Source organism: Eubalaena glacialis, chromosome 3, assembly GCF_028564815.1.
Source record: "Eubalaena glacialis isolate mEubGla1 chromosome 3, mEubGla1.1.hap2.+ XY, whole genome shotgun sequence".
NCBI lineage: Eukaryota > Metazoa > Chordata > Mammalia > Artiodactyla > Balaenidae > Eubalaena > Eubalaena glacialis.
The window spans coordinates 1,113,938-1,135,672 of NC_083718.1; the positions used below are offsets into that span (position 1 = coordinate 1,113,938).

General features: G+C 66.4%; 1 protein-coding gene across 1 annotated transcript; it reads right to left on the reverse strand.

Moving 5' to 3' along the window:
* Nucleotides 1-446: 446 nt before the first annotated feature.
* LOC133089072 (receptor-type tyrosine-protein phosphatase V-like) lies at nucleotides 447-17,545 on the reverse strand. The gene is given in 39 exon segments (XM_061187230.1): nucleotides 447-614; nucleotides 913-977; nucleotides 980-1,035; nucleotides 1,280-1,440; nucleotides 1,524-1,641; nucleotides 1,755-1,838; nucleotides 1,840-1,874; nucleotides 1,976-2,052; nucleotides 2,138-2,222; nucleotides 2,321-2,408; nucleotides 2,559-2,627; nucleotides 2,952-3,086; nucleotides 3,148-3,323; nucleotides 3,760-3,881; nucleotides 4,403-4,541; nucleotides 5,342-5,418; nucleotides 5,511-5,601; nucleotides 5,703-5,796; nucleotides 6,366-6,410; nucleotides 6,486-6,612; nucleotides 7,517-7,582; nucleotides 8,084-8,293; nucleotides 8,560-8,700; nucleotides 8,932-9,213; nucleotides 9,484-9,772; nucleotides 9,901-9,998; nucleotides 10,001-10,150; nucleotides 11,678-11,965; nucleotides 13,077-13,352; nucleotides 13,482-13,515; nucleotides 13,580-13,719; nucleotides 13,821-14,075; nucleotides 14,772-15,035; nucleotides 15,207-15,476; nucleotides 15,667-15,940; nucleotides 16,037-16,081; nucleotides 16,389-16,456; nucleotides 16,637-16,793; nucleotides 17,288-17,545. Coding segments are annotated over 39 exon segments (5,577 nt in total).
* Nucleotides 17,546-21,735: the final 4,190 nt, after the last annotated feature.

Below are 21,735 nucleotides of genomic sequence, written 5' to 3' on the forward strand. Positions count from 1 at the left end.
GGGCCATGGGTGATGGTGTCGCCACGGTGAGCACTCCTGCCCTCCTTTCTGCTTCTCCTCCTGGTTTTCCCTCCCCAGACTCCCGCACTGTGGTGGAGCGAAGGAGGCCGAGAAAACCCGGCCGCTCTGGCCACTCAGCAGCGAGCCCCCGGCGCCTGCCACCGGCAGCGGAAAACGGGAAGGCCGGGTCGTGGGGGGCAGGGCCAGGCCGGTCCTGCTGCACACAGGGCAGCGGCTGTGCCCCCTCGCCCCGAGTAACCGGCTCTGAATCCAGGGCTCCCCCGGACACTAGAGGCTAGATCTGAGGAACGGGGAAACTGGAGGGCGGGGCTGGGGGCTGCCCCGCGAAAGCCACCCGCCAGGCCCCCCCAGCCCCGCTCCTGTTTCCCACCAGGCCCTGGCATGGATGGACAGATCTCACTCGGCCTCTGGCTTGACCACATCCGCTATTCCCCGACTCGGCCCCCTCTCAGCACGGGGCCCGGCAGGCGTGCAGGCTGCCCTCCAGGGGAGCCAGGCCTGAGTGGGCCTGCGGGGCGGCCGCCGGGACCAACGCAAGCCAGCCCGTCCACAAGCGCACTGTTGAGACAGTTGTAGAGGTGGATGAACTGCTCCTGGGGCAGAAGGGGAGGACGCAGTGAGGGCGGCTGGACGGTGCCGGGAAGGCTCCCTGTCCTCCACTGAGAGCAGCGGCCCGGCGCCACCTGGTGGCTGCCCGAGTGCAGCGGGGCACAGCCCTCCCACCGCACCCCACTCCCGCCCCTTCCCTGCCACGGCTAAGTCCCCCCGGCCCCCGTGGCCTCTCACCAGCGTTGGGGTCATGAGCCCACAGGCCTGTGACTGCTGCAAGGCCACGGTGACGACGCCCACGAAGCCTGCTGCAGGCCCCCCCCAGCCCCCGTGGCCTCTCACCAGCGTTGGGGTCATGAGCCCACAGGCCTGTGACTGCTGCAAGGCCACGGTGACGACGCCCACGAAGCCTGCTGCAGCAGCTGGTCCATGGCCAGGAAGGTGCCCAGCTGGGCCATACCCTTGCTGCAAAGGACCTCGAGTTGGAGGGGCCCCTGGGGGGTGGGGGCAGGGCCGGGTGCCCAGGCAGGCACGTGGGGAAACCCAGGCCACAGCCAACCAGGGCCCCAGCAGGCAGGGGCGTCGGGGGACAGAGTCCCGAAAGACGACGTCAGGGCAGAGCGAGGAGGGGGCTGTGTCCTGACCCTCACCCCAAGCCGCGGGGCAGCGAGGTCTCTGCCTGCGCCTCCCGGGCCCCATCCAGCGGCACCTGCAGTGGCTGAGCAGCGTGCCTGGCTTCTGCATGCCCCGGGAGCAGCACTGGCCCACGGCAGCCGGGAGGCGCAGCAGGGTAATGGTGGGGAGCTCCTGCCCCGGCTCCCCGCACGGAAACTGCAGCCTCTGCACCGGCCTCTCCTTCCTGCTCCTCCTCTGGGCAAAGACATTGGTACCGGTGCCTGGAGGGGCCGGGACTGCTCCGTGGAGCCCACCCCCACCCCACGGCCCTAGCTTACACGTGTGACACTGAGGAGGGTGCAGGGCCAGCCTGCAGCGCTGCTCTCAGCCACCCAGCGCACGGTCTCCGCATCCGTGGCGACGGGCTGTAACTCCGTGGGCCAGAACTCCTGTGGCCAAACCGGGTCAGGGCTGCTCGGCCGGCCAGCCCATCCCCACCCAGGCCCTGGTCACACCACACCCCCATCCCAACCCCCAGGCATCCCACCCTCTGCCCCTGTTCCATCACCTTCTCCCGGGAGTCTGGCAGGCACAGGGAGACCAGCACGCGAGCCCCGTGCTCCCACACCAGCTCCCAGATTTCTGCGGACCCCGGTCAGCGTGACGTGATCGCGGCCAGAGGGCCCGCCCTGCAGAGCACAGGGTGTCCCCTGCCCGTCTCAGCTCTAGGACCCCCCAGCCCCCCAGCCCCAGACCAGGAAGCACCAACGGCCCAAGGGCATGGTCTCACGGGGAAGAGCCAGGCTTCGGGCATCTCTGCAGCAGGGCCATCCTCCGCCGGAGGGGACCGCTCGTGACAACAGCCGTCTGCGGGACGAGGGTGAAGGTGAGGCTGCCAGAGGTCCCAGCCTGGCCGACGCCCCATGCCCGGTCCACCCGCAAGCCCACTGGCACTCATGGGAGGCCATGCTGTCCTGCCCACGGCCGGGAGAGGGCATCGCAGAGCCCGCCTGGTCCTTGAGGGCCTGGAGCGGGAGCTGGGGAGGGTGACCGGCAGAGGGGCACCATGAGACAGGCCGCAGAAGTGGTGGCATGAGGGGACCCCGCGTCGTCGTGCCGCCCGGCCCGCAGCCACCTCGTGCTCCCCCAGGAAGCCAGCATTGCCATCGGCCGCCCGCTCAGAGCACGCCCGGGCGAAGCTCCTCACACGGATGGGCTGCGGCCTGGGCGGGGCGCGGGCCGCGTCGGGGGTGCCGGAGGCTGCCCAGCTCCCGCTCCCGGTCTCCTCGGCCCTGCGTGGATGGAGTTGGCAGCCTGTTGGTGGGAGGGACGGGGACCCTGCCCCCCACCGGACAAGGTTCCCGGAGCTGCACGTACTCAGAGGTGCCGGGGCCCCTTCCAGGACCCTGCTCAGGAGGCAGCCGTGCAGGAAGATGTACTGGCTCTGGGGGGTGGGGGACGGGAGGCGGTCGGCTGAGGGACCGTGGCCCAGCAGGGAGACTTCCAGGCCCTGACCAGCCAGACGGCCCAGGGCAGGCGAGGGGCTTTGGGGAGCCTTCCCGTGGGGGCCCACCCCGCGTCAGAGCTGGCAGGGGCCCGCCCACCTCCCACCCCCCCCCCCCGCACAAAGGGAAACAGGAGCCCCGATAGGAGGGTGAGTGCCCGAGCCCCTCCCCCGGGTCCTTCCCTGGCCCCTGGGGACCCTGTGGCCCGGCCGTCTGCCCCACCCCCTCTCAGGGTCCGCAGCCCAACCCCCTTGCCCTCACGGGGTCTGGATCGTGAGGGGCCGGTGCAGGCTCAGCGAGCACACCGTGTGGAACACGTCCACTGTTTCCTCCTCCTCCGGCTGCTGCAGCAGCCTTGACAGGGCCACAAAGCTGCCCGAGCGGCCCACGCCTGCGCTGCGGGTCAGAGGCCCCAGGGCTGTGAAGGGGGACCCTTCCCCACCCCACCCCCCGCCACCCGCCGCCTGCCTCGCCTGCATGCACCAGGATGGGCCCTGCGCCTGGGGCGGCCCGCGCCTGCTCCCGAACCGGGTCCACAAAGGCCAGCAGGGAGTTGGGGGTCTCGGGGACGCCGTGGTCTGGCCGGGTGGTGGACTGCAGCTGCTTCACTGGCCGCTGCGGTTGCTGGGCAGCCTGGAGGTTGGGGGGCAGAGGAGCCACTGCTCCGTCCCCTCCTAACCCACTGTCCTCTGCTCAGCCCTCACTCTGTCACCAGATCTTGAGGGCGGGGTGGTGTCCCCCACACTGGGATGCTCCCCTTGGCTCCTCCAGCCTCCCAGGGAGTCTGCCTGCAGGGGGCCCAAGGGGAAGGGGGGCACTGCTGCCCCAGGAGGTCACAGCCTGGGAAGGCAGATGGGGCCCAGGGGTCTGAGGTGAGCTGGGGCCCTGAGCCGAGCGCAGGGCAGGGCAGAAACCGTCCCTTCTCAGCCAACTTCGGATGACCCTTAGCCTTCCCTGTGCTTCCCTACCCTTCCCTAACCTCCAACCTCCTGGGCAAGGGGGAGGCCAGGGGCCCAGGAGGCGAGCTGACCTTCCAAGGAGTCACCCCCCCTCGCTCGCGGGCACGCACGTGCTGCAGCTGGAAGTCCCGCGTGGTCCACTCGCCCTCGGGCTCCTTGGCCAGGAGGTGGACGGTGATGTGACCGTGGGTGACAGGGGTGGAGTCAGCTGGCCAGTAGTGCTCACATAGCACTAGGGCCAGAGGGTCAGAGCGGGGTTGGGGGGCAGGTGTGGGCCCCCCCATCACTGCCACCCCTGCTGTATCAGCACCTCCCACCCATCCGTCTGCCTCTGCCACCCCACTTGTCCGGAAGCCTCTCTCCCCCGGCCCGGCCCCAGCACCTCCACCCCCAGACCTCTATGTGACCCCTGGGGCTTCCAGGCAGCTGCCGGGCTCCTGCGCAAACTGCATGGCCTTACTTAGGACCACCTGGCCTGGCCTCACCGCTCTAGCTGGAGGGGCTCGAAGGTGCTGTCCCAGGGCCCTGCACGGAGCAGGGCACAGGCGTGTTTAAAGCAAGGACGCAGACTGGGCCCAGAGCAGGAGAGGGTGGACTCGGTGAGAAACAGCAGAGGCGATAGAGGCGAGTCCAGCTGGGAGCCTGGGTACCCGGTCTCCTTCCCTGCCCCATCCTGGGCGGCCTCCCAGACCCACAGCTGGTCCTGTGGGGGGAGCCTGCCACCTGGCGGCCACCCCGGGGGCTGTGGCATGCTCACCCGCCCGTTCTCCATGTCCACGGTCAGCATGACGACGACCCGGACCTGCTGCTCCCACACCAGCCGCCAGAAGTCCTCCAGGGTCTTCTTTAGAGGCCCCTGGGTGGTGATGAACTCCTGCGGGCGGGTGTAGCCCTGGGGGTGGGCAGGATCACGTTAACTGGGGCCCCAGCACACAGCCATGCATCCCACGGGTGATCTCCGGGAGTGAGGACTTCGTGTGCAGGCCGATACGTGTGCACACACGTGAACACACGTGCACCAAGGACCCAAATCAGGAGGGCGACTTGAAGACAGCCCCACCTCGATGGGACGATGACAAGACACTGACGACCCCGAAGTAGCCTCCCCAGGCCACCCCTTCACCACCCGACCCACACCACCTGCGTTTCTCCCAGGGCTCCACTGCCCACCCAGCTCCCCCAGGCCAGCACTCAGTCCCTCCTCCAACAGCCCCATCTGCCTCTCCTGCCTCCACCCGATGATCCCGCCCCACCCTGTCCACATGTCCCGCCTGGCTCTTCCCTGGGTCTGTCCAGCGGCAATGTCTGCCTCTCTTTCATCACTTATCAGGATTCTGCTCATCCTTCAAGAGACCAAATGCCCCCTCGTCCAGGAAGCTTTTCTTGATTCCTAGGTGGACTAAACGTTCCTTCTTCACGTGCTCTGAGCACCACACGTGTGCCCTTATTACAGCACTTGTCATGCCGCATGGCAGGTGTCACACACACACACACACACACACACACAACTCCTGCTCCTTTGAAGGCGGGAATCCGCGTAGCCCAGCCCTGCCTCCTGCGGTCCCAGCACAGTGACCAACACACAAGACACACAAGCTGGCGGTCTTCGTGGACGGCTAGGGCAGGACAGCGTGTCCTGCAAACTGGGCCCCTCCCGAGTGGACGCCGCAGCCAGCCCGCAGGCGGCTCTACCAGGATGACGCTGGCATTGACGTAATCGGAGTGAGGCTCTCCGTCCAGCGGGGTCAGCCTGACCCGGGAGTGGTCATCTGCAGACGTAAAAGCCGTGCATTCACGGCGGGCACATGCAGCCCCTCCGGGCCGAGCTCCGGCCCCGCACACCCCTGCCCGCCGTGCTCGCAGGGCAGCACGTGAGGGTAGCGGTTCTCGGCGGTGTCGGCAGGGTGCTCGGCCTCCAGCCTAGGCTGCTCCTCGCCCACCTCCTTCAGCTCCTGCAGAGACGGGGGCCGAAGCAGACCCATGTCACCCCCACACCAGGGGGGGTCGTGCACAGCTGGGGTCCCCCAGAGCCTGGGGGCGGCAGAGGCCTCACCTCGAATGCCTGAAAGAAAGCCTGGTGGGCACGGGTACTCTTGGCCTCGTAGCCCTGTCGGAAGCTGTGGGCAGGGATGGGCTGGTGGGTCCACCTGGGGGAAGGGGGACGAGTAGGCGGCGACCCTGGTGTGCAGAGTCCTGCCCTGGGTGCCGGTAGGGGGTGGGCTGCACAGCCGGGTCACCCAGGAGCTAGGAACCAGCCCTGGGCTCCAGGGGCCAGAGAGAGGGGGCAGGGCAAACAGGACCACTCTCGGAGGAGGTGGGCATGAGTCTCTGAGGCCCCGTCCCCGGGTCCTGAGGGTGGCTCTGGGCACAGCTGCTCACAGCACCGCTCAGGGTGCGGTCAACAGAAGGAGGAACAGGAGCTATAGAGGGTAGATTACAATCCAACATCGGAGAGAAAGAAGGAAAAGGAAGCGACTTGGCCTGAAACCGTCCAGGTGGTCAGTCGGGGACCGAGAGGACGGGAGTCTGGAGGCAGAGGCTGAGGGCCCGGGAGGAGTCGGGGGCCCCTGGGAGCAGGGTGACGAGGGTGTGACAGCGGCTGAGGGAGGACTCGGCTGGCGGGGCGAGGGATGCAGTCCCGGGGAGACCCCGTCATCACCGAGCCTGTGGAGGGCGGGCCGCCTGCCCCGCTCCACGGGGGCCGCACACTCACCGCAGGTTGTAAGCCGCCAGCTCCTGGGAGCACAGGTTCTTCTCTGACCTGCAGAGGGTGACGGGGCCTGGGAGGCAGCCTGGGGCTCCCCAACACGCCGGCCCGGCCCTCCCCGCCGCTCACCTCTGCCCCTGCACTCGCCTCCAGCACAGCAGGCCCAGCAAGGCGCCAAGCGCAAGGACACCGCCCGCCGCGACACCCACCGCTGCTGGGAGGGGCACGGCCGCCCGGGGCACGCTGGCCCGGGGCTCTGTGGACGGTGAGGGAAGGGTGAGCTGGGCAGCCCCGACCTGCCGCCCCGTGAGACATACCAGCCTCCCCGGGCCCGAGACCCCCTGGGTGGAGGGCGCAGTGACAGCCCTCACCCTGCAGAAGGAAGTCCCAGATGCCGACCCGAGGCCAGAGAAGGCTGCCAGGGGGACCACCCTGGACGGGCACCGAGAACAGCCTGCGAGCCCTCCCCGCCCCCAGCTCCTGAGCAGGGCCCACCCAACACCCTTGAGGACAAGAGGGCAGAGGTCTGGCCCCACGCCTTCTGGAGCTGCTCTGTCCAGTACGGTCGCCACGCACCCCTGGGCTACTGAGCACTTGACCCGGAGCGGCTCCAATTTCAGATTTGCTGCAAGCATAAGCTACACACAGGATTTCAAAGCTCTACTGATTTAAAAAAAAGGATGTAAAATATCTCATTAATCATTTAAAAAATCGATCACATGTTGATATGATATTTTTAATATCTTGGTTTAAATAAAATGTGGTTGAGATTAATTCCACCTGTTTATTTTTCTCTTTTTAACATAGCTACTAGGAACCACAAATGTGGTTCTCACTTGCGGCTTCCCTTATGTTTCTACTGGTCAGCGCTGCTCCAGAATCCGGCGGCCAGCCGGGGGCAGCATGGCGGAGGGAAGCGTTGCAGGAGGGTAGACCGATCACAGCAGCGGCAAACTGTTTCCTCAACGCCTGTCTTGCCCACTACCCCCAGCCCACACAGGCCAGGGCTGCCACCAGGAGCACCTCCTTCGCTGGCTCTGGGGATCCCAGCTCTGTTAGGCAGGACAGGTCCCCGCTGGTAGCTGAGCCTCAGAAGGGAGGTCCCAGCACCAATCCCCACCCCAGGACCCAGCTGGAGTCCTAGCTGGGTGCCCGCCTACCTGAGAAGGCTGAGAAGGAGATGAGGGTCTCAGGGCTGTACCTGGTAAAGACCACAACACTGAACCAGGCAAAGAGGAGCAGGACCTTCCATGGGGGGGGACCGGGGGGGGCGGGCAAAGAGGGCCACGCCCCTCCCAGGAAACTGAGTCACGGGCAGCAGATGCTGAGGTAGCAAGAGCCCCCCTCACCTGTTTAGGGCTTGGTGCCCTGTCACCTGAGACTTCAGAGCAAACTCCACCCTCTCCCGGCTTCTCTCCTGCCTCCACTGCCTTATTCTGAGAGCAAGAAGCCCTAGAAACAGGTGCCTGGTATCCTCGGTATAGCCCTAGCAAAGCGAAAGAGAATCCATCCCCTGCTTTACTGAGAAAAGAACCATGTGGCAGGTGAGCATTTCCCTTTTTGCCTTGCCTACCAGGAAGCCCAGTCAGAATAACTCTACTGACCCTCCTGGACCGGCACGTGCTTTCTCTCTGTGAGTCAGTCCAGCTCTTTTGTTGACACAGGTGTAAACAACCCATCAATGAAACTTTCAATGTCTCCCCCACCCTTCAGCCTTGGCCCTCACCGATAGTGGGAACCCGGCTTGAGCTGTCCACTACAAATGTCCTGGCTCTGGCCGCAGTCCTCTGTTCCCACAGGCACCATCCAGGACGTCGGCACGGCCCAGGGCCCCGGGTAGAAGGGGTTGGGGAGCAGGACGGCCAGGTACGAGTCGCGTCCCCCGTAGTAGTGGTCGTACCAGGTGTGGTTGATGGCTTCACGGGGAGGCCGTGGCACTAGGAGAGGAATAGGGAGGGGCGGGGCAGGTGGGCGGTGGGGCGGGGCCTCTCCCCACCAGAGGGGCTGCCCCGTGTTCCTAGACGTGCCCGCCCGCCCGTTAGTATACCAGTCCCTTCCTCCAGAATGTCCCAGTCCCCCTTCCTGCGCCAAGACTCCCGCTGGCCTCAGACATTTCATCTCACCCGTGTCGGCGCCTGGGCCCCTCGCCACCCCTGCCAGGCAGTAGCCAGTGTCCCCCACCCGCCTGGGCCGGGACTCACGCGAGTCATGTTAGCGGTGGCGATGACGCCATACCACTGGATCTGCCTGTCATCCTCGCCAAACATGCCCTGGGCGATCAGCACGCCCAACTCCATCTCAGGCTCCAGCTGGGGGGCCACGGCCAGCGCAGGGGGGTGCCAGGCTGGGGGCGGAGGGGGGCAGTGAGGCCCTGACAGCAGCCCCCAAGGGCAGGGCCATGCCTGCAACGGCAGCTGACTGGACGCACAGAATCCGAACTGGGCTGGGTGCTGGGCAAGAGCCCCACAGGGGGGTGTCAAACCAGAGTGGCGTTGGGTCAGGGTCGGGGCCGGGGCTGGGGGCGATGGGGGAGGAAGACTGAGGGAGCGGGGCCCGAGGCCAAGGGGGCGCCTACCCTCGGCAGCAGTGGCGCACACCACGGTGACCGCCTGGCTCCACAGGCCGTTCCTGCCCCGCACGGAGAGGCTGAGGCGGTAGGACGTGGCGGGCTCCAGGCGGGACAGCAGGAGGGCATCCCCGGAGGTGTTGGCCTAGAAGACGAGGTGGGCGTCCCCTCCTGCTGCCAGCTGCTCCGCCACCACCAGACAGGTGTCCACGTCCCCCTTGGGCACCATCCAGGCCAGGGCCAGGCGGGTGGCCTCGGGCTGGCACCACACGTCCTCCACGGGGTCGGGCTCTGAGGGTTCAAGTGTTCCACGTCGCGTGGGAGTCAGTGCAGCCCAAGAGGTGGTCAAAATCAGAGGCGCAGAGGGACCAGGCATTTCTGTCCCCGGAAAGGGGCAGCAGCCACAGGGAGAAACAAGGTCTCCTCGGGACCTGACGCCCATCTGGAGAGCGAGGGGCATCCCCAGGGCGGGTGGGCACGGCACACACCCGGACGAGCAGGGTTGGGACAGGATGGGCAGCGCTCAGCGTGCTCTGTTCCCCCCGACAGACGCCGACGTACCCACGGGCAGCAGCACGGGGTGCGTGGAGGCCTGGAGCGGCCCCGCCTGGCACAGCACGGACAGGGAGAGGTTGCGTCCAGGTGTGAGGTCCCTCAGGACCAGGTGGGCTTGGCCCAGCGCCAGGGGCTGCTCCCAGGACAGGGGCCCGGCCTCTGAGAGCGGTGCGCGGCACACGCCGTGCCCCAGGCGGCCGCTGGCCCGGGCCAGGCTGACCACAGCACTCCCTGCCTGCATGGACACCGGCAGCTCAATGGGAGCCAGTGGGGCTGTGGGAGGAGAGCAGGAGGCCTGTGACCCCACGCAGGGCCCTCGGGGTGCAGGTGGGACGGGGGACTGGGGGGCAGCAGTGCCACCGAGGGAGGGAACGGGGTCCAGGGGCGGCCCTGCCCGCTGCTCTCCCCCCCGGCCATTCCAACGCCAACTCACAGGTCCAGCCGGAGGGGCCTGGCCTGTGCGACCACCTGCACCTCGTACTCAGTGCCCGGAGTCAGAGCCGGGAAACTGGCACCGTCCACCTGGGCCCCCATGGGGCCTGAGCCCACCGGACTCCTGCCTGGTACAGGGTCCCCCGGTCGCCGTCCCAGCCCCCCAGCGCGTGGACCCAGGATGCCCGGGGCTGGGTGGGGCCTTCACTGGTCACACTTACCAGAGGGGGGGCGAGGGGGGCTGCAGGGACAGCAGGGTCGGGGGGAGAGAAGGGAGGTGTCATGGCCTGAACTGTGTCCCCCCAAATTCAAGTTGAAGTCCTGACCCTCAGGACCTCACAGTGTGACTGTATTTGGAGATACGGTCCCTAAAGAGGTGATGAAGGTAAAACGAGGTCATTGGTGTGGGCCCTGACCCAGAGGGGACCGGAACGCAGACACGGAGGGACAGCCGTCCACTCGCCGAGGACTCTGCCAGCCTGGGTCTCAGACCTGTGGCCTCGGAACTGGGGACGCCTGCGGTTTAGGCCCCCGTGAGGGGACTGGGGACTTGCTGAGGGCAACTCTAGTGCAGGGGGAAGGGCACGACCCCGATCGTGGCTCCTTCCTCCCGAGAGGGCCCCACTTGGCCCTCCACCCTTGGCCCAGTCAGGAAACACAGGTTCAGGTGACCAGTGAGAGGAGATTCTACCCGTGGGGAGGCAGACCACCTCCTGACTTTCCCAGACAGCAGAGCACGAGCCCCGGCCATGCTGCGTGAGCACATCGATCACCACTCACCCAGCCAGACAGGTCAGCGAGGCGGTTACATGCAGAGCCTTTTCCCAGGCCCAGCCCCAGCTTTGAAAGCCCCCCGAGCGGGTAGATAGGTTAAAGGGCAGGCAGTGTCCGGGGTCCAGGCGGGGCCCCTCCACCCTCCCCTTGGGCCCAGGGCCTGGGGTCACCTGGTGGACCCCTCCTTTGTAAACTGAGGCTCAAAGAGGGACAGCCCTGATCCCGGGCTGAGCCAGTTAGAGCCCCTGGCCGGAGCTTTCCCACTCCTCCCAGGCCAGTCCGAGGTCTCAGGGTCCTGGGACGGGTCGGGAGGGCAGGGCGGGCAGTGGGGGCCACCACACTGGAGAAGGATGCCGCTGGGCAAGGAGACCCCACCGTTGCCCAGCTCCACCGAGCAGGCCTCGGGCCTCTGGGAGGGGCTTCCTGGCCCAGCCTCGCGGATCTGGGCCTCCGAGCCTCACCGTGTGACCCGTCCTGTATTTCAGGAACTGTGACCCTTCCTGGGGCCCCCCACTCCCCCTTCTCTCTGGGGTTGGTACGTGGCCAGGAGCGTGGACCCTGGGCCACACTGCCCGCACGTGAACCCCGACACCCCTCTGAGGACTGAGAGCCTTCCCTGTGGCCTGGCTTCCTCCTCTGTGAGATGGAGGCCTCCCGGATGTTGGTTAAGTGAGAGAACACCGAGCAAGGGGCCCGGAGGGCCTGGCAGCCAGTCCTCTGGTCCTCCCACTCCCCACCTCCCCGCCGCTGGTGGTGAGGGAGCTCGAGGGACCAGCCCATGCCACCGCACGGGAGCAAAGCCCAGGTTCTGCCTGCCCTCCTGGTGCCAGAAGGGCCAGGCCCTGGGGACTCTCGGCCAGGGCGAGGGGTGTCCTGGTGCCCGAGGGAGCAACCGTAGTCAACCCAGCGGCCTGCTCACGGACCACAGGGAGGTCAGGGGGCCGTGCAGCCCCTGGGACCCACTGAGCAAGGGTGGCCTGTGAGGCAGGGCCACGCGGAGGGCACTCTCGCGTCCAGCCTGTGGCACTGGTGCCACTGCTCTCATCTGGCCCCCGCAGGGTGACCAGCCGTGCCAGGAACTCGGTGCCCGGAGCCGGCTGGGCCCAGGAGAAGTTCTGTGCCTCAGGGGCCAGGGTCTCCTCACCCTCCAGAGCCAGGGGGCTCAGGCGGTACAGCTGCAGGAGGAAGCCGTCCCTGCCCCGGACGGGGGGGCTCCAGACAGCCCTCAGGGCAGGGGGCTGGGCGGCCAGGCCCAGGCTCAGGTTGGCGGGAGGCGCAGGGACTGCAGGACAGGAAGAAATGGATTTCGAACAACCCACCCCCCGCCCCTCCTGCCGCATCGTCTGCGTCCTGCTCGATGGTCTCCAGGCACAGCTAGCCACCAGGCTCCAGCCCGCTCCTTCCTTCCCAGGAAAACCTCTTGGATGACACGGTCTCCGCCCTGACGCCTGCGCCCCACCTGCTTCCCAGAGCATCAGCTGCTGGAGGGTGCCGTCTGGTCCACCTGGTCCCCACCAGCGCCCAGCGCCTGTGTCTCACACCCGGGACACGGGCCTCCAGCTCAGCCACTGACGCTTGGCCCCTGAGAGCTCATCCCACGCCCCAACCTCTCTCTGTCTCTCTTCCTCTCTCTCCCTCTCCCCCTCACTCTCCCCCTCTCTCTCCCCCTCCCTCTCTCCCCCTCCCTCTTTCTCCCCCCTCTCTCTCCCTCTCCCTCCCTCTCCCTCCCTCTGTCTCCCTCTGCCTCCCTCCCTCTCTCTCTCCCCAACCTGAGGGCCTGGGTCTACACCTGCCCCTTGCTAAGGCCCCTCTCTGCCCACCCTACTCAGACCCACACGCTTCTTGGCCCACCTCCTTCCTCTGGGAAACCTTCCTTGACTCCTTAAGGTGGCCCTTCTGTAAGCCCTAAAAGATTAGCCAGAACCACATAGAATTCCCAATAGTCCTCAGTTTTAACCCGTGAGAACAGAGTTTCACACGGTTCAGATACATCGTGCATATTCTTCTCTGTGCATCTACGTTTACACTGTGATGTATGAACCAATATGCGTTACTTTAATAGACACATAAACCATCTGTTTACTTGTCAGCCTTCCTTTCTAGATGGTCTTCTTCATAATTGTTAGCTTTAGCACCTAACCCCATACCTAGAAATGGAAGGCATTCATTAAATATTTGTTGGAAGGATGGATGGATGGATGGATGGCTGGCTGGCTGACCAGATGGCAGGAGGTGGGGAATGCTTGCAAACAGATTCATGAGCGGCCCCACCTTGGATGGACGTATGGCTTCTGAGTCAGGAACATGGCACACAGAGGGCGACGTGTGAAGGACTTTGGTCCCCACCGCCACCGCCCAGGCTGGCCCCCCGGGGCCCGCAGCCGGGAACTCACGGGTGCAGGCACTGACCCTCTGGATGCTGCAGCTGAGGTTCCCTGCCCATGTCCACACCGACATGGCGTAGCAGGAGCCGGGCACTAGGCCCCTCAGCATCAGGCTGGAATTATCGGGGCCCAAGTCGACAAGACTGCCCAGCGAACTCTGGCCGCCCTCTTGGCGCCAGCTCACCCTGTAGCCTTCCCGCTGCCCTGGTGCTGAGGCCCAGCCAACGGTCAAGTCAGAGGGGCTGCCCCTGCCGATGACCTCCAGTGACTGTGGTGCCAGGGGCCCTGGAGAGAGGAGCAGTTTGGTAAGGGGACCCTGCAATGTCTGTGGCGCTGTGATGTCCCCACCCAGATCTCCACCCCGAGGCAAAGCCCTCCAGCCCCAGACCAGGGTCCGCGGTGGCTGGCACTCACCTGTGTGACTTGGGGGGCTCAGGGTGGCGTTGCCCTGAGAGGGGACAGTGTCCCCCTGGTAGTGGCCCCAGGTCCCTGGAGAGTGACCTGTGTGGCACCAGGGGCCCAGCGATGTTTCTGAGGAGGCTGGGGGCTCCCTCGGGGTAGGGCAGTACCTGGCTCCCAGGCTCCCTGCTGGCCTCCAGCCCGTCCAGGGGCAGCTCGGTACCATTGCCTTTCCGGCTCTGGGCTGCAGCATCTGGAGGGGGTGTGGTCCCTGGAGAGTGAGGACTCACATGTCTCCTGATGCAGGTGCCCCTGGGCAGGACCCTAGCCTGTACCCCGCCAGGGCAGACTCACCATCCAGCCAGGCACTGGCCTGGGTCCAGGCGTCATAGGGCCCGGCCAGAACCCTCAGCTCTAGAGCGTAGTGCCCAGCGGGCAGGGGCCCTGGGAACGTGGCATTAAGGGCCCCAGGGCCCAGAGTGATGGTCTTCTCCACCGGCCCACTGAGCCTGAGCAGGTAGCCATCCCGGGCCCCCGGCCCTGCCTTCCAGGTGGCCCAGAACTCTGGGGGCCGGGGAGCAAGCACCAGGTCCAGGGGGACTGAGGGATCTGCGGGGAAGGGAGACACATGTGCAGAAGGTCCTGGACCCCCGCGTCAGCCTCTTCCTGCACGCCCTGGACCAGGCCTCATCCCGGCGCTGGCAGTGACCCTGAGCCATATTCTGGGTGAGTCCTGGGACCCGGCCGAGGACGTGGTAACAAATGATAACACATCCGGTGCCAGACCTCACACTCCTCCTCACAACGCTGCCATCATCATCCTGCGTCAAAGATACAGAGGCTGAAGCACAGAGAGGGTGAGCACTTTGTCCGAGACCCGCAGCCAGTGAGTGGCAGCGAGGCAGCACTTCCCTGAGGAAAAGTGCAGCCAAGTCCCCGCGGGCTCAGCCTAGCCGGACACTCCTAAGCCTCGGGACCCGGTCCTTCTCTCTCTCAACCTCGGTCCCTCCACCGTATGGAGATAACACAACTTAAGGGGCTGTTCTGGGGGATAAATGAGGTGACACACGGCAGTGCCTGGCACGGGGCTGGCACATGGATGCTGCCGGTGCTGATAAGTGTCACCACTGTCATCGTCTGTGGCGGGGGCGAGGGGGCTCCTGCCACCAGCCTGCAGGAGGGCACCCCCTCTAGGCAGGCCTCACCCTTTCCCTGCAGGACTCCTGGAAGCCCACCCCACCAGCTGGCTCTTGCCTGCTTGACTGAGGAGCCTCTGCGGCGACCCCTTACCTGCCCAGCACTCACGGGTCCACTCGGTGGCATCGGGCCCCACCACCAGATGGGGCCCGGCAACAGCGCGGAGTGTCAGCTCGTAGGGGGTTCCCGGGGAGAGACGAGGGAAGGTGTGACTGGAGATGCCCCCTGTGACCCCCGCCGTCAGGTTGGAGCCGCCGAGGAGGTCTGTGAGCACGAGGCGCAGCCAGGCAGCACCCCCAGAGCCATTCCAGGAGGCCTGCAGGGCACTGGCACCCGCGGCACGCAGCGCCGGCTGAGCTGGAGGCACAGGCGCTGGAGAAAGGGTGGGGAGAGCACAGCCGGGCTGGAGAGGGGGCCCGACGCGGGGCCCGGGCACCGCTCTGGCAGCAGCAGCCCAGAAGCCCAGTCACGGGACACGGCTCTGGAGGGCCCCCCACTCCCAGACCGGCCGCCACCTGGGGCCTTGCCGAGCGCTGGCCTTACCTGTCCACTGATGGATGCTGGTCTTCGCTTGGAGGTCGGCAGCCCAGGTGGGAACCTCCAGAACGTACTCGCTGCCGGGTAAGAGGTCACTAAAATTGTCGGACAGGGTGCCCGGGGACGCGGAGACATTGTGAGCCAATGTCTGGGACTCCAGGTGGTAGAGGAGAATCTGGTAGCCATTCTGACCCCCGGGGGCAGCGCCCCACAAGGCCTCCAGGTGGGACGGGCTCCCAGAGCTACGGAGTTGCAGGTCCTGGACAGTCAACAGGGCTGCATCAGAGGCAGAGAGAGGCACCAAGTTCAGGGCCGGGGCATCACCTCTGCTTCTAGTGCTCCTGACGGGTCACTGCACCAGGCGTGGTCCTCAGAGACCTCACCGTCTCTGGCCGCTCTGCTCCCTGCCAACCCTCCAGGGCAGCCACGTCCTGCTCGGCCCCTCCCCCGCCTGCAGGCCATGCACCTGTGTGGGCAGTGCGGATGACAGTGGTGTTCTGCCCGCAGGGGCGCAGGGCTGTCACCTCCAGCTGGTGGCGACTTCCCGGCACCAGGTCCTGGAACTCAAAGCTGGACGCATTGGTGTGGGCCCAGAGTGGCTGCTCCTCCGGGGAGCCAAGGGGGGTCAGGCGGCTGAGGCGGAGGGCGTGGCTGGCGGGCCTCCCCTGGACGCTGACATTCACCCTCAGAGGTGGTCCTGGGGAGAAGGGCTGGGTCAGAGTCTCCCAACACCTTCTGCCCTAGAGGAGGAGGAGAGGCGGGAAGGGCCAGAGCAGAGGCGGGGTCTGGGTAGAGAAACAGCCTTGCCCAGCCCCCTCCCCACGGAAGGCACCTACCTCCACTCTCCCCGAGCGGACTCCCAGGGAGTGGCACTTGTCTTCCTGTAGGGTGGGGGTAAGGGGGTGGGAAGAGATGGGCAGAGGCTCTGGGCTCCAGCCAGGACCAGAGAAAAGGCTGTCCTCTCGTCTGGCTTCCCCAGACGTGGCTGAAGGGCATCACCCCAGGACACAGAGGTGCAGAGGCCCTGGGACCAGAAGCAGACTATCCTGCTGTCCTGTCAAGGGGGTGGGAAGGAGCCTCCCCTGCCCTGCTTAATGCAGACCAGCCGCGGGGCCACGGGGCAGAGGGAGGCCTAGATGCCCTGGAGAGCAGGGGCCCACCCGCCCGTGGCCCCGGCGCCCACCTCACCTTGGCCAGGAAGCCTGGGAGCCACAGGAGGACCGCACACAGGACTGGGGGCCCCATCCCGGCCGAGTCTGCAGGGAGAGCTGGGAGGTAGCAGGAGGAGCCCATCCCCACCCTCCCCTTGGTCAGCGGGTGGGCAGCAGGCCGCCAAGAGCCAAGAGCAAGGCACTCCCTCTCCAGCCCAGACCCTGTGCCAGCAGGGCCCTGTCAGGGGCGCAGGGCTGCGGCCCCCAGGCTGCAGGCAAACTCACCTTCCCCCCACACCCCCAGCTCCACCCTCTTCCAGCTGTTGGCTTTCCAGGCAGGAAACTGTCCCTCGAGACCCAGACCCAGAGGAGAGATGGCCTTGTGGGTGGGCAGAGACAGCTGGGTCCCCGACGCCCCGCCCCCCGGGAGAGGAGGGGGTGTCTGAACCTCCACGCGTGGAGGTGGACCGGGCCTTTGTGCTCCTGTGCGGAGGGGTCCTGTTGACGTGGTGGGGGTGTGTGTGGCTGGGTGCTGGGTGGATGGACCAGCTATGAGTGTGCGTCCCCTCGTGTGTGTCGCTTGTGGACATACACAGGCGCACGTCCATCCTAAAGGCCTTGAGTCTCAGTGATGGTAGGTCTAGAAGAGCCCTCTGGTTTCACGCCCTTGTCCCCCAGATAAGGAAGAAATACCCAGGGAGGGGAGAACCCAGGCCCCAGCGTGAGGAGGGGAGCTGGGCTTGAACCTGGGACATCCAACTCCTGCTCCCGACCCCCTAGGATGCGTGCTTGCCTCCCCACCTCCCCTGCCCCCCGCCCCCTCTACCTAGACCTCCTGCCCCTACCCCTCCCGCCCCCACCTGGCCGCAGGCTCTGCGAAGGCCCCGGGCAGCCTCCCCGAGGTCAGGCCCCTCCAGCCTGGAGCCAACGACTCACCTGGAACCGCTCCCCCGGAGCAGCCACCCCAAGGCAGCTGATGCAGGGAAAGGAGAGAAGGGAGATGGAGGAAAGGAAGCGGCTCTGGGCCCCGGAGCAGGCTCGAAGGTGGGGAGGCAGACGCCCAGCAAACAGGCAGGTACAGAAAGTCTGAACAGCTAACCGGCTTCCTGAGGACCCTTCTCTCAGGCCGTCTGGCAGGGAGCGCGGGCCTGCACAGGGACCAGCCCCGGCCAGAGCCGGGGGCTGCCTGCCCATCCCCGCTCTGCCCAGCCCCAAACCTCAGAGCCGCCCACCGGCCTCTGGATGGGGACCTGGAAACTCAGCACTGCAGCCCCATCAGATTTTCCAGGCCGCGCGCGCATGTGTGTGTGTGCACGCAAGTGCACACGTGCTCTTTCCAAAGGGCTGGGGGTGGGGAACAACTAGGGAAACTGATCTGGGGCCAGTCTGGCCAAGAGGAGGGGGAAACACTGCACCTTTGGCCCTCCCCCTCACCTGGGCACCTCACTTTGGTAGACCCGCAGAGGCTGGAGAAGTGGGGTGGAAACGCCCTAATTCGGAATCTAAGTAGAAGAGGTACAGCAGGGCACGGTTTTAGGTAAGGGGTGAGGTCTCAGACTGTTCCCAAGACTTCCCAGAAAAGGGAGTCCCCTTGGGGACAGCACAGACCCCTCAGCTAGTCCTATGGACAGGGCCTGGCTGAGGCACCTGGCCGTAGGGGCACACCTGTCAGCCCCCAGCCAGACTGGGGCAGCCTTGGGCTGGGGGGCAGGGGCGGTCTGGAGAGGGTGCAGGAAGGTCCCGACGATAGAAGCAGTCTCCCCAACCCAAGGCTCTCCATTCAGCAAAAAAGTACCACAAGGGCTGTGTCTCCTCCCAGCAGCCACTCCCACAGACAAACCCACATCCTTCACCTAGAGAGCCCCGGGGGGCCTCCCGAGCCCTCGAGCACCTTACTGATTCCTTCTGGAGAGAGCCAGCCAGAGGCAGAGGCGGGCAGGGGACAGGTCCAGGCCTCCTGGCTCCCGAGCGCGAACCAGCCCGTCTCCCCCGCTGCTGCCCGGCAGCCCTCCCTCTTCCGGCCCCCCTTCCACTCCCACTGCTGAAGCCTGGCCTTGGGCCTCTCCCACGCCCGGGAAGGTAGCCCCCAGGAGGAGAAGGGCAGGGTGGCTCTCGTGGCCCGTCTCCCACTCTTCCTCCCACACCCCGGGAAAGGCCCCCAGGGAGGGGGCAGGCCTGGGTCCCTCTGACCAGGTTGTTGCGTGGGGCGAGGGGGTGTGCGTGCCGGCAGCCTGGCCATGTGTGTGGCCTGACAGTGCACACAGGCAACACTTGTGAGCCATGAGGGCGCACACACCTGCCCGAGTGCACGTGTGGCATCCAGGGACGTCAAGGCGGCAGGCGCCGGGTGGGGCAGGAGCAGGAGGGCCTCTGGAGAGAAGGGCCGTGTTGGGGAACACATGTCCATTTCGCTGGCTCTGGGCTTGGGAGGGAGAGGCCTCCGCTCTGTCCTGAAGTCCTCCTACAGGGACCTGAGTTCCGGCAACACAGCAAAGAACGGGGCTCTTCCCGGGAGGCCCAGGGCGGCTGGGCCGGCCTACTCGCGGGTCCTTCAGCCAGGGGCTCGAAAACTATGGGAAAGTCCCCCGCACCAGCCGGCACCCAGAGGTGTCAGGAAACTGGGTCGGGTGGGGGCTGGGTGTCTGGGGGGCGCCCAGAGCTGCTCCGCACCTCCCACCAGCCCTCCCAGCCGGGCTGTCTGCGGTGTCCTCCTCCGCGCGGATCCCAGCTCTCTGTGTCCCTGTTTCCCCTACACAGCCAGGGACACGCAGAATGGAAGCCGCCCGGGCTGGCCCAGGATCTGAGGGCTGTGTGTGGGGTGCCTGGGATCAGGGCTTCTCCGGAGAGGAGCGGAGAGGAAGGCGGGGAGGGGAGCAGGACGTGGCCGGCGTGCAGAGCCCCCGCAGCTGGCCCAGTCTCCGAGACCCCTGCCTCGGGGCTTTTATCGGGTGGCAGCCTTTGACCCCGGGGCGAGCAGGTGGGAATTCCCGGTACACCTGCCCCTCTGGGGGGCTCCGGACCCTGGGGCTCACAGCTCTGGAACTGGGGAGCGGCTGCAGGGGGACAGTGCGCCCCAGGCAGCCCTCCCCGTGAAGGCCGGGTGGCGAAAGGGAGCAGTGAGGACGGGGACAGTTCCGGCACCCTTGGCCCTCCCAGAGCTGCTTCTCCAGCTGACAGCTCTGAGCGCCCCAGTTTCACCTTCTGACCGATGTGGGAGGGGCGATCCTCGGCCCCTGGGGAGGGCGATCCTGAGAAGGAGCCCGAGCCTCTGGGAGGAGCAGTAACTCCCCAGTGTCAGCAAGGGCTCAGCGGGGTCTTCCTGGCTTCCTGCACCCCAGACCCAGCTCTGGATGGAAGTCAGCAGTTGGAGTGACGGGCCCGAGAGCTGTGGGGGGCAGGCTCACACCAGGAGAGGGGGAGGCTCAGGGACGGGAGTCACTCCTGGGCCATACAGGCCTTCTCCTGCTCCCAGCAGCCTGGATGGGGCAGAGTACACCCCAGACAGGGCACAGCGGGGCCCCCAGGCCCCCAGGCCAGGCTGCGGGGCTGTTGCAGGGCTCTGTCCTCTCTGAGGCCTGTGGCGGTGCCGCCCCCCGCCCCGCAGCTGTGTTTGCACCTCCAAAGATGTCCAGGCATTTCTGAGCGGAAAGGGGCGAGGGGTGGGCAAGAGGCAAGGTGACTATCTGCCTACCCCAAGCACACCTAAAGGGAGCTGAGAGACTCTCGGGGCCTTGCCTAACGCCCAACCACTACCCACCCCCCACCCCCTTTCCCCATTTCCTGGCCCCCAGCTTCCTTGCTCTCCACCCAAGAGCTCAACCTCAGGCTTCTCAAACCTGGGAGGCAGGCATTCTCACAGCCAGAGGGCTCAGACCCTAAGAGCCTGGGGGCGCAGGCAGAGCAGTTTGGGGAGGGCTTCGCCCGCTTCCTCCTCCCCACCCCTGCGGTACCCTAGCTTCCTGTTCTCGATAACAATCAACAGCTTGCCCCAGAGGGGGTGGCCCTCTTTCCAATCCCCTCCTGCCCCCCTTTTGATCCCTAGGCCCCCCCCATCCACTAGTGGAAACACTGGCGGGGTTGAGGGCCAGCTGAGGCAGAGGTCACACCCCACAGGTCCACCCAGGCTCCTGCCCCCTCCTCCCCATCTGGGCACCAGAGCCAAGTGCTTCCTCAGCTCTGGACCTCCTGAGCCCCAGAGGGCCATCTTGTTCTCCACCTGGAGGCCAGTCCCTCCCCACCGCCCCCTCCTGCGTGCCCACCCCCGGGCCTGTTGTATGTCAGTGCTTTTTTGCTGTCACCCTTTGATGGCTGAATCAGAGAAGTGGGTGGAAGGGGAAGGATGGGATTGTGGGCGCCGGGAGCGGAGGGTGTCAGGAACGTTTCAAGGTGACAGGAGCCGAGCAGGAAGCCAACAGGAGGCCCGCTGGTGAGGCAGAGGTGGGCCAGTGGGGTCTTGGACTTGGGCACCCCCCTCCCCAGGCCCAGGCTTCAGGCACCCCAGGGGCAAAGAAGACACAGGGGTCCCCTGGTGTGAGAGCCAGAGGCTGTCCACTCTCCGTGGGTCTCTGAGTAGACGTCAGGGTTCTGGGAGGATGCCTGGGGGGGGCGGCTGGGAGACGGGGAAAGCCCCGAGACCCTCCTACAAGCTGTCTTTACTACCGACTCCCAGGGCAGCTGGCCCGCCTCAGGCCAGAGGTGGCTGGGCGCCGGGGTGTGGCGCAGGGCCTGGGATGACCTTTCTGGCCTGGCCCGAGCCTGTCCCCTTGGGGAGCAAGATCTCCTGCCTTCCCTTGCCCCACCCAGTCTGTGCCCACTTCTGTTTGTGCCTGGCATGATTCCCGCGGCTTGAAGGGGCAAGGGCTTCCGGGGCGAGGCTCCGAGGCAGAAGCAAAGAAGTGGAAATCAGTCTCCAGCCGAGGTCGGTGGGAGCAGGAGTACCCGGGCCTCTGCGGGGCAGCCTGGAGCTAGGGTCGGCTCAGCCCTGCCCCACGAGCTGGCAGAGGCTGGACGCGCCCAGGACCTGGAGGAGATGCCCTGGAGGAGGGGGCCGGGTGGTCAAGAATGGCCCAGCGCCTCGGCCATTCCTGGCGAGCAGGGTCAGGCCCGTGGCAAAGGTGCTGGGACACGGCCAGCGGCCCCCAGAGGGGCAGAGGCGGGAGGCCGCCGACCCCTGGTGGTGGCAACAGGCAGCTGGGGCGTGCGTGGGTGGCAGCGAGGAGGGGCGGAGGGAGGAAGCTGGCTTCCTGAAGCCTTCTCAGCCCTCAAAGACAGACCAACAGACAGACAGACAGCTGGCAAGAGGCGCTGGGGGACACAGCTGCTTCAGTAAGTACCTGAGGGGGGCGGGGAGGAGCCCCGCGGGGCAGGGCTGTGCGAACCTGGGG